Raw genomic sequence first — 13,250 nt, 5'->3', positions numbered from 1 at the left:
GGAGAATTGTGTTGCTTTGTTTCCAATGAAATAGCAACAAAAGTCAACCTTGTGTGGGGCATAAGTCATTCAGAACAGGGACTTCAGTGTTGTGATTTCTTAAACTGCCTTAATTGCACATGCCCCATTCTTCAGGTTTTAATGTGTTTGCTTCACAGAGACAAAGCACACAGTAACTTATCTTACAGCACCAGCCGAGTGTACTTCATTTGTGCTGTATCTCGCTGTCTTTGTATTCAGATAAGCCTTATTAGTTCTGAGATATCTAGGTTTGTGCAGAAGCTTGAAGCAAACTAAATTAATAAAATTCAGGAGAGTGGTTTTCAAATGAATCTTGAAAGCAAATCAGAATAGGAATCAGGCTCACAAATATGCAGAGACCATTCTGAAAGGATACATTACCTTCTGTTGCTGATTTTCAGATGTATATTGTCCTCTGTCTTATTACAGAACATATCAGCATTTTGCAGCTCTAGCATTCTATAAACCGAACATTACACGGTTTGAGGATCTTGTTTTTACAAGCAAGGCTATAAGATTCCTTTAGTGTCAGAATGTCACCCAATGTGATGTGTGTATGGTGGTTTTGTTTTGTGTTGGACAGCTGTGGAAGTGCAGATTTTAACTTGACAGGAAAAGATAATGAAAAACAATTAGAGAAACTTCTGGAAAAAGGGGCATCTGTGAAGATGCACATTAGCATGTAAGGGGGATGAATGTACTGAGATCATACCCAATGCTGAATAGAGAATATGAACTCTGTGGGGTTTGGTTGTATCAATTATCTGTTGCCTCCTTAATTTAGAAGACCTCTTTCTGAATCTGTCAAAACAATTGATAAAGGAGAATCAGGTAACGTATTTTATTTGGACTTTCACAAAAGTCTTTGTCAAAGTCTGTCACTCAAAGTTGTTTTAAAAAAATTGCGTAGTCATAGGCTGAGAAACTGGCTAAAACACAAAGCAAAAATTAGGAATAAATGGTCAGCTTTCATCATGGGAGATTAGCACCAGGTTACCACAAGGTTTCATGCTAGGGCTGGTGTTTAACATTATTAATTATATGAAAAAGGAGGCAAAGGTATGAAAATTGCAGAAGATAAAATTATTCCAGTTAGTCAAGATTAAAGAAAACTGAGAGAAACTTAAGAGGTATGTAACAAAGACAGATGAATAGGCAACATGATGAATGCTGACAAATGCAAGTTAATGCACACTGGAAGGAATATTTTGAACTACTCATACTGTTTACTGGGTTCTAAACTAACTAACAAAGGAAAAGACCTGGGCATCATAGGGAATAGCTGAATGAAGACTACTGCTCAACATGGAATCACAGAAAAGCAAAGTTTAAATTGCAGAAAGAACAGGATGGAAAATAAGGTGCTCAATAGGCAAAAGACCCACACCCATGGAGTGTATTTAGGGCACTCAGCGTCTCACAGAAAGTGTTCAACATTTCAGTGGTTTGGCCCTCAACTTACCAGTCTTTGTCCATGGCTTTTATTATGCATTTTAGGATGCGAAGTTAGACAGCAAGTCTGTATAGTATTTCTTTTAGACCCTGACAGAACAAACTGTAATAGTACATACTTAATCCCTGGGCTATCTAAATGTACTGGAGCAGGTGGTGTCATGCACCAACATGATCAGAGGGTTTTATGAAAAAAAATGCAAAATATTTAAAGTAGCATTTAAAGATCTCTCACAAACCCATGCATACTGCAGGGTCTCTGTACATTGAAGGGGTCAGCCTCTACTCTGAATGTCCTGCTTTTTGACAGTCAAGATTAAAATCTGGATTGAGCCTCATTCACATGCAAATCTCCCTTGCCCCACACAGATGAGGGAGTCAGTTGCATAGGCAGTGGCATTCTAGCCCTAGTGAATTGCCTAGGCAGCACCATATTTCACAATTGTGATCCATGCACAACAAGAGGAGGGGAGTAGCAGGCTTGGAACCAGGGAGTGGTTGGAGTCCATGTAGGTCCAGAGGGGCCACATCATCCTCTCACCAGCTCTGTGGAAACTATCCAGAAAAGGTAATGCAGCCTAAACTTGGAAGGCTTTTGTTGTGACAGAACTCTTTTACAGCAGGGGTCTCAAAGTCCCGGCCCGCGGATCATCTGCAGCCCAAGAACCTCCCCACTGAGGAGAGATGCATGCAGCCATGCTGCCAGATCTATCTGCTGCAGGCGCCGCCCCCTGCAGCTCCCATTGGCTGGGGGAGAGGGACAGAGATACCATCATTAGTTGCCATGCAGAGTCGGCCACGGAGGCAGCCTCACTTTTTTCCACAATGAATATAAACAAGTCAAAATACCAAACACAACTATCTGATGCACACCTTGCTGCAATCCTGAAGGATTCAACTGCTCAGTCACTGAGGCCAAACATCAACAAACTGACAGAACTGAAGCATTGCCAGGTGTCTGGCAAACACTAAAAACTCTCTGGAAGGTGAAGACTGTATAAAGTTGTATGACAGTTTTATTATTTCCAAGAAATTTGAAATAAAAAATACAATATAAACATTTTCTTTTCTGAACACCATCTTCAGTGACATTATTGGCCCACTGGGAAGATTTGAGGACTGGCCATGTCCCTAAGGTAAATTGAGTTTGAGACCCCTGTTTTATGGGAAGCAACTTACTCAGAGACTTTAAGGCCAGAAGGGACCCTCCTGATCATCTAGTCTGACCTCCTGCACATGGCAGGCCAATGAATCTCACCCACCCATTCCTGTAATAGGCCCATAACCTCTGGCTGAGTTACTGAAGTCCTCAAATCGTGGTTCAAAGACTTCAAGTTACAGAGAATCCACCATTTACTCTAGTTTAAACCCGCAAGTAATCCGTCTCTCATGCTGCAGAGGAAGATGAAAAACCCCAGGGACTCTGCCAATCTGACCTGGGAGAAAAATTCTTCCAATCCCAAATAGACCCTGAACGTGTAGATGAGACTCACCAGCCAGACACCTAGGAAATAATTCTCTGTAGTAATTCAGAGCCCTCCCCAGCTGGTATCCCATCTCCAGTCACTGGAGATATTTACTAATAGCAGTCTTCAACCCCCTCCAAGCTACTTGAGCAAACACCCGTGCTAGGAAAAGGAAGTGGCTTCATTGCTCTGTTGACTATCCTAAGCTCATCTTTCTATGCAGCATTACTAGTTACAGGCATTAGTAGTTTATGTAATGTTGTGTATTCAGAATTCATCCTACCTTCTGAATATATTAATAATGCCCAGTTAGTTGTGTGTATCTAGAGAGCCTACACACTTGTTACTAAGCCTGTCTTTGCAGATATGTCACTCTGAAAGGTTGGGGATATTTTGGGGCCCTGAAGGAAATGCATTGTTGAAAAATTGGATTGTGTATAATATTTTACTATACAAAGCAAAACTCCAATTTCAAAATTCAGCTGCATCAAAACTATGGAAAAACAACATTAGCAATCAAGTAAAATAAATGGGAGCTTCACAGTGAGATTCTAGTTGAAATAATTAGCTGAATTTTTACTGTATCTGGTTAATTAAATCCCCATTCAGCAATTGCACTGAAGTACTAAAAAAAACAAACTGCATGAAGCCATCCATCTAATTAAATCATGTTCCTAACAGTGTTTAATTCCAAAGAGGTTTACCATTTATTTAATACACTACCATCCAAAACATGATAAGATTACAAGTCAGGGTTGGTTATTTTACTTCCAGTGTCAATTATATCATCTAGTCAAAGCATGGACAGGTTAATGACTCTCTCCTTTCTGCTTCACAGAACCTGAAGCGTGTGGCGGAGACATGGATGGATGAGTTTGCAGAGTATGTTTACCAGCGGCGGCCTGAGTACAGGCATCTCTCAACAGGAGATATCTCAGCCCAGAAGGAGCTACGCAAGCACCTTAAGTGCAAGGACTTCAAGTGGTTCATGGCTGCAGTGGCATGGGATGTCCCTAAATATTACCCTCCTGTGGAGCCCCCACCTGCTGCCTGGGGGGAGGTAAGGAATACCCAAGCTAGACTAGGGTTACCATATTTTGTGCCTCCCAAAGGAGGACACTCCACGGGGCCCCGCCCCTAGCCCCGCCCCAACTCCGCCCCTTCCCCCAAAGTCTCTGCCCCCTCCCCTGCTTCCCGCGAACATTTGATTCACAGGAAGCCTGAAGCAGGTAAGGGAGCACCCCCGGCACCGCACCGCCGGTCCCCAGCCCGGCCCCCGGCACCGCCAGCCCGTCCCCCGGCCCGGCCTGGCACCGCCGGCCCGAACGCCCGGCCCGGCCTGGCACCGCCGGCCCGAACCCCCGGCCCGGCCCGGCCTGGCACCGCCGGCCCGAACCCCCGGCCCGGCACCGCCGGCCCGGCCTGGCACCGCCGGCCCGGCCCCCGGCCCGGCCCTGCCGGAGCCCCCGGCCCGGCACCACACCGCCGGCCCGGCCCCGGAGCCCCCGGCCCGGCCCCTCTCCCCTGTCCCGGCCCCCAAGCCGCCGGCCCGGCCCCCGAGCACCCGCACGGCCAGCCCGGCATGTCCCGATTTTCCCGGACATGTCCGGCTTTTTGGGCTTTCCCCCCAGACCGGGATTTGGAGCCCAAAAAGCCAGACATGTCCGGGAAAATCCGGACGTATGGTAACCCTAAGCTAGACCAAATTTAACAGCATGTTCCATCTTGATTGCAAAGCAATTTGGTATAACACTGAATTTCATATAAAGTTACTGAAACTTTTTACATTATAACAAAGCCCTTATGAAATGAGATTTAGCCCCTATTACTAGTGGTGTCATTAAGGGAGCTTGTAGTGATTGGAATGATCTATGAAACAGCCACTAAAATAAGAAACTGACATGTCTGGTGATGTCTATGGCTGTTCCTGGTATAATCCCTTATAATCTTCTGTGCACCATGATGTGCATGCGCAACAAGGACATGAGATTCAGAAGGAACAGATAGTCATTACAGCATATTACAGGATGGCTTTGAGAATCTGATTTTTAGCAAGGGAGGCTTGAGGTCAGTGCACATTTTTATATGTGTAATTACAAATTGTATGCATAAATTAGCTATTAGTTAGGTACCTATAGTGTGTTGTCTGGTCAGATTTGCACATGCAAATATAAATATGCAAAAATGAGTGGGGTTCTTTTCCTAAAAAAATTGCTCCATCTTGCCTCAATCTGTGATCTGATTGCAAGTTGGCTTTGGTTAGTGGTATCACAGCTGGAATTTAAACAAGAAGGAAATAAGGAGTCATACTCTAATATTATCATGTCATGCTGGGGTATGTGTCAGCAGGTTGCTGGTGCACTTCTCAGATGCATTCTGCCTTCAGATTTATTCCTTTTATATCAATAGCCTAATAATGCACACCTTGTGGTGACAGGTTGTATTAGAAATAAATAAATACACATAGGCTGTAGAAAAGGCATATAATTTGTGTGTCTTTTTGGAAAAATTGCACTGGCCTTTTACATCTTCCATCTTAAAGGAGAGCTGCAAAAGATATTTTTCTTTTTAATTATGATTTGTAAAGAAGGGTTGACTTTTTAACATATTTTTCTGTCTTTTTTAATAACTTTAGAAGTATCAGTAATGTCAATTCTGGTCTTCCCTGGTTTTGCTAGAGGACTTCTTGGGGCTCTCAGATTATAAGATTTTACACATGAATTGAAGGAATGAAGGTGTTTAAATTGGAACAAAGATTTTTTGTGAGGATGCCTGTTATGCCAGGATAGTCTCCGGAGGGGAGATCCAGACAGTTTTTGGTCCCTTTCTCTTGAGAACATTTTAAACTAAACCAATTTTTTTACATCTTGTAGCAGGACTTTAAAAATAACCTTTCGGATTACAGTCCCTTGGGCCTTTGCACTCTTATTTTAGCCCCCAGCTACAGTACCTCAAACTACTTCATGGTGCCAGTGCCTTGATATATGCAAACTCCTGACACAGTGAATTCCCTCATTTTTGTTTTTTCTCATTTTGTTTCATAAACTTCATGTGAACTGGTTATACCCAGAGGCAATAGAAAATTAACAGAAGAAGTCAGGAAAGACCAAAGATCAATAACTCCTCCATGTCCCTCCATCAACACCCACACTCAGACACACCTCTGCAACTGCAGGACTTTGAACATGTGATATATACCTACCTTGCCCAATTGTACAATCCTCACTCAATGCTCCAGAGAAGGACCATATCCAGACCTTTGAGATTCAGATATTCATGCTTTACACAGAATTATTAATACACATCTTACATGATACACTGTCTGGAGTGGCTCACGACTGTGCATGCCAAGCTCAGGGCAGATTGTCAAAAAACAGGGTAGACACCCCAAACTGGTGGTATGTTCTATCATTAAATTTCGCCAACCCAGTAATTAATGTCAACTCCTGAATCACTATAGCAGTCTTACCATGGAGTTACAGACAGACCCCTTGGGCTCTCTAGTCTATCTTGCCACCCAGGCATGCTGGACTTAGTGATAAATGGTCACTTACATGAAAAATCACAAAATATTCTGGTTGCTCCAGGTCCCAGGAGACCAGTCACTTACCCCAGATCTTGGAACTTGGATCTCATACCAAAGACCATGCTGGTAGCCAATTCTAGAGTAAACTAACTAAGGATTTATTAACTAGGAAAAAGAAATGAGAATTATTTATAGTTTACAGCAAGCAAATAAGTTTCAGTCTACATTTCAAATGGTGACAGTTATAGTAATCTGTAAATTCTAAATGTCTTTCAGGGCTAACTCTTGCCAAGCAGAATGGAGAACTCTTTGCTTATGTTGAGGAATCTTTGCCCCTCAGAGTCCAGACATGGAAATAAGATTCAGTTTCTCCTGTCAGGGATTTTTATCCTTTCCACTCCAGAGTCCAAAGTTATGGGCTGAGTTATGCATTGGTCTCTCCTTCCTGGAAGGATTTAAGAAATGCAATCTCAACGTCTCTTTTCTTTTGATGCTATACAATACGTCATTTGCCTTCAGTAGGCCATGGACAAGCACTTTACCTTAATCAATGCTTCTTTTCCTGTTTGGTGAGTTACACAGTTACAGAGGATTATGGTGCAAACACTCAGTATAACTTTATACCATGGGCTGTAGAGATTATAAGTGAGATAAATACGTGCAGCATTCTACCAGCATTTCATAAAATCTAAACACATCTTTATCAACTTAACATCTAATATCTATTTTGATAATACTAACACACAGTAAGCAAGACTGGATTCCAACTATGCATTTGTGAGTATTCAGTGAGGGCCTTGGCATTAGCTGGCACCTGGTCTGCCAGCGTCACAATGATATTAAGGTGTTTTTAAAATGAATCATAGGACTGTATTATATGTATCTATTTTTTCTATTAAAAATACCTCCAGACACCAAAGAATGGAACTGAGAACCAAAGGCTCTCCCATCCCCCTAAAAATATGTTCCATCTGTAAACTAACCTAAGCTGAAGTTTTTTTCCCTGCTACTCTAGATTTTTTGAAACTTTCCCATTCCTGTAAAGTTTTAATTAATTCATCAGCACTTTCAGAGACTTTGAGCAAACTTAAAGGCCAACGGCTGTTATAATTAGAAATTGGAAGGAGGAAAACAGACTGCTCCTTATTACTTTAGAAGAATCGAGCAGCCAGAAAAACCTCACTGGCTGTGCACATCAAGAATCTTTTACAGGACATCTGTGCCAAGATGGACTGTCATTCACTGCCTTCTCCCCTTGCACTTGGAAAGGATTTACAGCTGTTTGCCTGTGCCAGTGTGAGACAGGGTAAACAATGAAGTCCTCAGACAATCTCTGGCTCCAACATCTTACCTAACTAGTGAATGCTGGGGGCAGCCTTCTTTTTGCAACTTCTGCCTTCTTTTTGCAAACACATCTGCTGGGAATTTGACTGGTAAATGTCTTGGCAAACTCTATTCATGATAGAAAAGAAGTAAATTAAACCAACTCCTTATCACCCTTGATGTTGCCTGATCTTTGGGAATTAATTGTGCCACTGTCCTATGTATGTGCTCCATCTGGTATTGTGCTCTGAAATGCATACAAAATGGCATGAGACTTAGTATATACTGGACATGGCAGAGACTTAGTATATACTGAGTATATTACTATTAGTTTTGTATCTGGGCAGGAGGACAATACCATTTTTACTGCTACCATGGTAAAAATGCAAATTAAAAGAGCTTAGTTCGATCCTTGTGATTATGTCCTGGATTGCCAAGTCTGTGCTACCAGTTGAAGTGTATGTCTACTATCCATTAAATGGGGCATAAACACTCCTTTTTCTTAAAAGAAATTTAATTTCACGCAGTGCTGGTACTTGAAGTCTTGTCCAATTAAGTAAAAAATGGTGCTGGGGTGGGTGAGATTTGTCATGAGAATGATTTTATAGTTTTAAAACTTAGATTCAAAGTACTTATGTGTATTTACAATCATTTCAAACTTTTAACTTTGTCTGTGGGAACGTATTTAACGCCAATATTTTAAAAGGGCTCTAGAGGTGATCCTGGCAATTACAGACTGGTAAGTCTAATGTCAGTACCGGGCAAATTAGTTGAAACAATAGTAAAGAATAAAATTGTCAGACACATAAAAGAACATAAATTGTTGGGCAAAAATCAACATGGTTTCAGTAAAGGGAAATAATGTTTTACTAATCTATTAGAGTTCTTTGAAGGGGCCAATAAACATGTGGACATAGTGTACTTAGATTTCCAGAAAGCCTTTGACAAGATCCCTCACCAAAAGCTCTTACATAAATTAAGTTGTCATGGGATAAGAGGGAAGACCTTTTCATGGATTGAGAACTGGTTAAAAGACAGGGAACAAAGGGTAGGAATAAACAGTAAATTTTCAGAATGGAGAGGGGGTAACTAGTGGTGTTCCCCAAGGATCAGTCCTAGGACCAATCCTATTCAACTTATTCATAAATGATCTGTAGAAAGGGGTAAACAGTGAGGTGGCAAATTTTGCGATGATACTAAACTGCTCAAGATAGTTAAGACTAAAGCAGACTGTGAAGAACTTCAAAAAGATCTCATAAAACTAAGGGTTTGGGCAACAAAATGGCAAAAGAAATTTAATGTGGATAAATGTAAAGTAATGCACATTGGAAAAAATAACTCCAACTATACATACAATATGATGGGGGCTAATTTAGCTACAACTAATGAGGAAAGAGATCTTGGAGTCATCGTGGATAGTTCTCTGAAGACATCCACGCAGTATGCAGCGGCAGTCAAAAAAGCAAACAAGATGTTAAGGAATCATTAAAAAAGGGATAGAGAATATCTTATTGCCCTTATATAAATCCATGGTACGCCCACATCTTGAATACCGCATACAGATATGGTCTTCTCATCTCAAAAAAGATATAGTGGCATTAGAAAAGCTTCAGAGAAAGGCAACTAAAATGATTAGGGCTTTGGAATGGGTCCCATATGAGGAGCGATTAAAGATGCTAGGACTTTTCAGCTTGGAAAAGAGGAGACTAAGGAGGGATATGATAGAGGTATATAAAATCATGAGTGGTGTGGAGAAAGTGAATAAGGAAAAGTTATTTATTTGTTCCCATAATATAAGAACTAGGGGCCACCAAATGAAATGAATAGGCAGCAGGTTTAAAACAAATAAAAGGAAGTTCTTCTTCACACAGCACACAGTCAACCTGTGGAACTCCTTGCCTGAGGAGGTTGTGAAGGCTAGAACTATAACAGGGTGTAAAAGAGAACTAGATACATTGATGGAGGTTAAGTCCATTAATGGCTATTAGCCAGGATGGGTAAGGAATTGTGTTCCTAGCCTCTGTTTGTCAGAGGGTGGAGATGGATGGCAGGAGAGAGATCACTTGATCATTACCTGTTAGATTCACTCCCTCTGGGACACCTGGCTTTGGTCACTGTCAGTAAACAGGATACTGGTCTGGATGGACCTTCGATCTGACCCAGTATGGCCATTCTTATGTTCTTATGTAAAATGGTGACCATGAGTAAATTTGTTCTGGACTTTATGGGTCCTGCTTTCAAAATCCTACAGGAAAATCATCCCTTTTCCTGATTCCAAACTTAAATGTTAAGGTTTGGCTCTGTTCTGCTATAGGGCTTATTTAATATTCAGTGAGTCTGTCTGAGATTGCGCTCATGATAAGCCTGAACCCACCCCTTTCTGGCCCCCATTGAGAATTCATGGATTTGATAGAACCACTTTACAACAGTGATGGGAAATCCCAGAAGTGAAACACTCTGAAATTAAACCAAATAGCATATATGAAAAATCATCAAAGTTTTAGGACTGACTAACTCTCTTCTCTCTGAAAGAGAGACAGATGACTTTTTAGAAGTGTCCGCTTCATATCCTTAATGACTTTGAGTCAATCTCAGTCCATCAGTCAGCCATATTTACGTTGTACAAAAGCAATATAACATTCACCCAGCCCCATATTGCATACTGCACAGTTTCTGCACCACTCAAATTCTCTCATCAAGGTTAGTGTCAACCTGTGATTCACAGTCCCCTGCTTTCTCGGTGTTTCATTCAGGCTGTGCTTGACTTCTTTTAACCTGGCCTTTTCCTTTTTATGTTTCACACAAAGAACAGGACCTTTTAAGTTACTGCATATCAGTTAATATGAAAGGAGGCTCGTTGCTTGGCATACAGTCTGTAGATTCTGATGTCTGAAAGATTATCTAAGGACATATTGTGCTCTCACACTAATAAGTGTAGTAAAGCCAGTGTAAGTACTGCTTACTTAAAAGGCAGAGGGTGAACAGGGGCATTCCAATTTTTGCACCCATGTGAATGCAGCTAATGTTCTCCAGGAGAGACACTATGATATTCAGGGCACTAAACCACATTGTGTGAAAAGCACTCTGTAAATTGGTAGCAATTGGAAGCCTCTTATGATGCTGTATTGAATTGCCGTGACCTTGACAACAGAGTCAGGGCACCATCTTTGCTATTCAAGGGCAATATATCATTTGAACAGATTATTAAATTGAGCAGTAGTTCTGACACGATTTGCCATTCATTTCATGTACCGGAGATAACTTGAACAGCTCATTTTAGAACTCTTTTTCAGTCATTTCCTGAATCCTAGACATGCATTTGCAGTTATTAAATGTCATTAAACTGGTATTATTCCATAGTACCACATAAAGTTGTTTTTAGATTAAGGTTACACATTCAGAAGAGCACTGATATTTATTTTGCAGTAGATGTTGTCATGACCTTCAATGCACAAAACTGAGATCCAACTTGCCTTAGAGACTGCCTCTCCCTTTCTGACTCACCACACCACTTGCCTTCCTCAGGAACACTCAGGGCCAGCTCCAGACACCAGCCGACCAAGCACATGGTTGGGGCGGCACCTTGTAAGGGGCGGCCAATCTTCGGGTGGTGGGGGACGCTTGGTTTTGGTGTTTTGGGTTTTTTTTGGTTCGGTGGGGTAGTGCTTGAAGTTTTTTGTTGTTGTTTTTGTTTCAGCCGGGTGGCGCTCGGGGGGGGCGGGGGTGTTTCGGCGGCATGGCGCTCGGAGGGGGTGTTACGGTGGGGCGGCACTTTTTGTTGCTTGGGGCGGCAAAAAAGTTAGAGCCGGCTCTGGGAACACTTAAGCATTCTGGGTAAAATCATGGCTCCACTGAAGTCACTGGGAGCTTTGCCACTGACTTCAGTGAAGCCAGGGTTTCACTCTGTCTCAATGAGATGGGAGAGCTGAAAGCTAAGCATTGCTTGCAATGTTTAAAAGGGACATTAGTTTAGTAATATAGTTGTCTGTATTGTTAACTAATCAAAGGCAGGAATTGTCACTCTGTTAGCACTGGAAGTTCTGTTTATCTCAGTAGCATCTTTTTTGACATAAATTAATGCAAATTTCCTCAAAGGGGAAAAAAATTTCATGTTGGTTTTTAAAATAGATAAAGGAATTTAAGGTGTGACTAACTACCCTGTCATTATGCTGTAATTATTTTTTTAAAACATAAGAGACACTGACTTTGTACATTATCAATTCTAAATTTACCACGTGTGGGGAAAGCATTTAAGAAAAGATTTTCAAAACTGCTTAGGGGGGTTAGGAGCACAAATCCCATTGGCTTTCTATGTATTATGTGCTTCTAAATCCCTTAGTCACTTTTTTAAAAAAATCTCTCCCTTAGTTTTGGTCTTGTCAGGAAAATTTGATGCCACTTAGTGGCAACAGCAATTAGCACAATGTGCTACAGCTGTTGGCTGTCAACCTGTGTTTTGGAGCAACCGGAGTCTTCATGATGAGCAGTTACAGAAGATGCACTCTGTCTTGTAATGTCCCCAGTCAAACTGATCAGTAGTGCGTTGTCACTCTCACCCTCCATGAATAACATCACATGAGTTTCTTCACAGCTAATCAGTTAGCAAAAATACTCAACAAATCTGTTGTCCATGTTTGGATGTTGTAGCAAATACACAGTGGGAATGGCCTCTCTGCACTCCTGATCACTTTTTAAAAGTGTCTGCATTATGCAGTGGAACTATGCTGTCTCATCCGTCTCTCCCTGACTCTGTGCCTCGTCCCAGTCTCCAAATAAGTTCCCCGACTCTAGTTTAGAAGACTGCTGTTAAATTTCTGCATAGACTCCTGCATGCTACTTAATTCATCGCTGCAGTTCTGTCCTAGGGATTCAGAGAACAGTGATTTCCGGTTTCTGTTCTCTTCTTGATAGGAGCTGCTATCAGAGTGCACAAGCCATTTAAAACTCCCGTAAGCTTTGATGAATGTAAGGAGTGACAAAGAGAAACTACTCAACTAGGACCTGAGAGGACTGTGAATCAAATCATGGCAGAGTACTGACAGGAGTCTGCAAAGTGGCAGAAAAAGAAACCGCCTCTTTTAGAGAAATATTTTGTGAAAATTATGGTTAGAAAACATAGATGGTTTTCATGAAAGGGACGACAAATTTTTAAAATGTATAAAGATTTTGGTTTCCTTAATAACAAATCTTCTTGGAAAGAATTTGTTTTAAAAAATAGCATTTTTGCAAATCAGCATGGTTTTAACTGGCACATCCAAATGTGCGTAGTAAGAAAAACATGTCTGCTTGCTTCCATCCTCTGCCTCATCCACTCATTTCCAACCCGGACACCACCACCCAAACCAGGATAAAAAAAAAAATTCTTATTTAATCTTCTTCAGTATAAGAAAGGGGTTGCAATATAAAGGAAACACCGTTTTAAATGTCCTTAATATTGAACAGTCTTCTACAAAACTGATTTG

At 41.4% G+C, this 13,250-nt stretch overlaps 1 protein-coding gene across 1 annotated transcript in view; it reads left to right on the top strand.

Annotated features, from left to right (window-relative positions):
- The window catches only part of GALNTL6 (polypeptide N-acetylgalactosaminyltransferase like 6), a 911,072-nt gene that overhangs the window by 860,420 nt on the left and 37,402 nt on the right, over positions 1-13,250 (top strand). Inside the window, exon 13 of the mRNA XM_054028868.1 lies at positions 3,778-3,999. Within this exon, the coding sequence (XP_053884843.1) occupies positions 3,778-3,999 (222 nt within the window). The remainder of the gene's footprint in view (positions 1-3,777; positions 4,000-13,250) is intronic.

Source organism: Malaclemys terrapin, chromosome 5 (genome assembly GCF_027887155.1).
Source record: "Malaclemys terrapin pileata isolate rMalTer1 chromosome 5, rMalTer1.hap1, whole genome shotgun sequence".
Lineage (NCBI taxonomy): Eukaryota > Metazoa > Chordata > Testudines > Emydidae > Malaclemys > Malaclemys terrapin.
The sequence above is the reverse complement of the archived record's forward strand: the minus strand, read 5'-3'. Positions and strand labels throughout refer to the sequence as shown.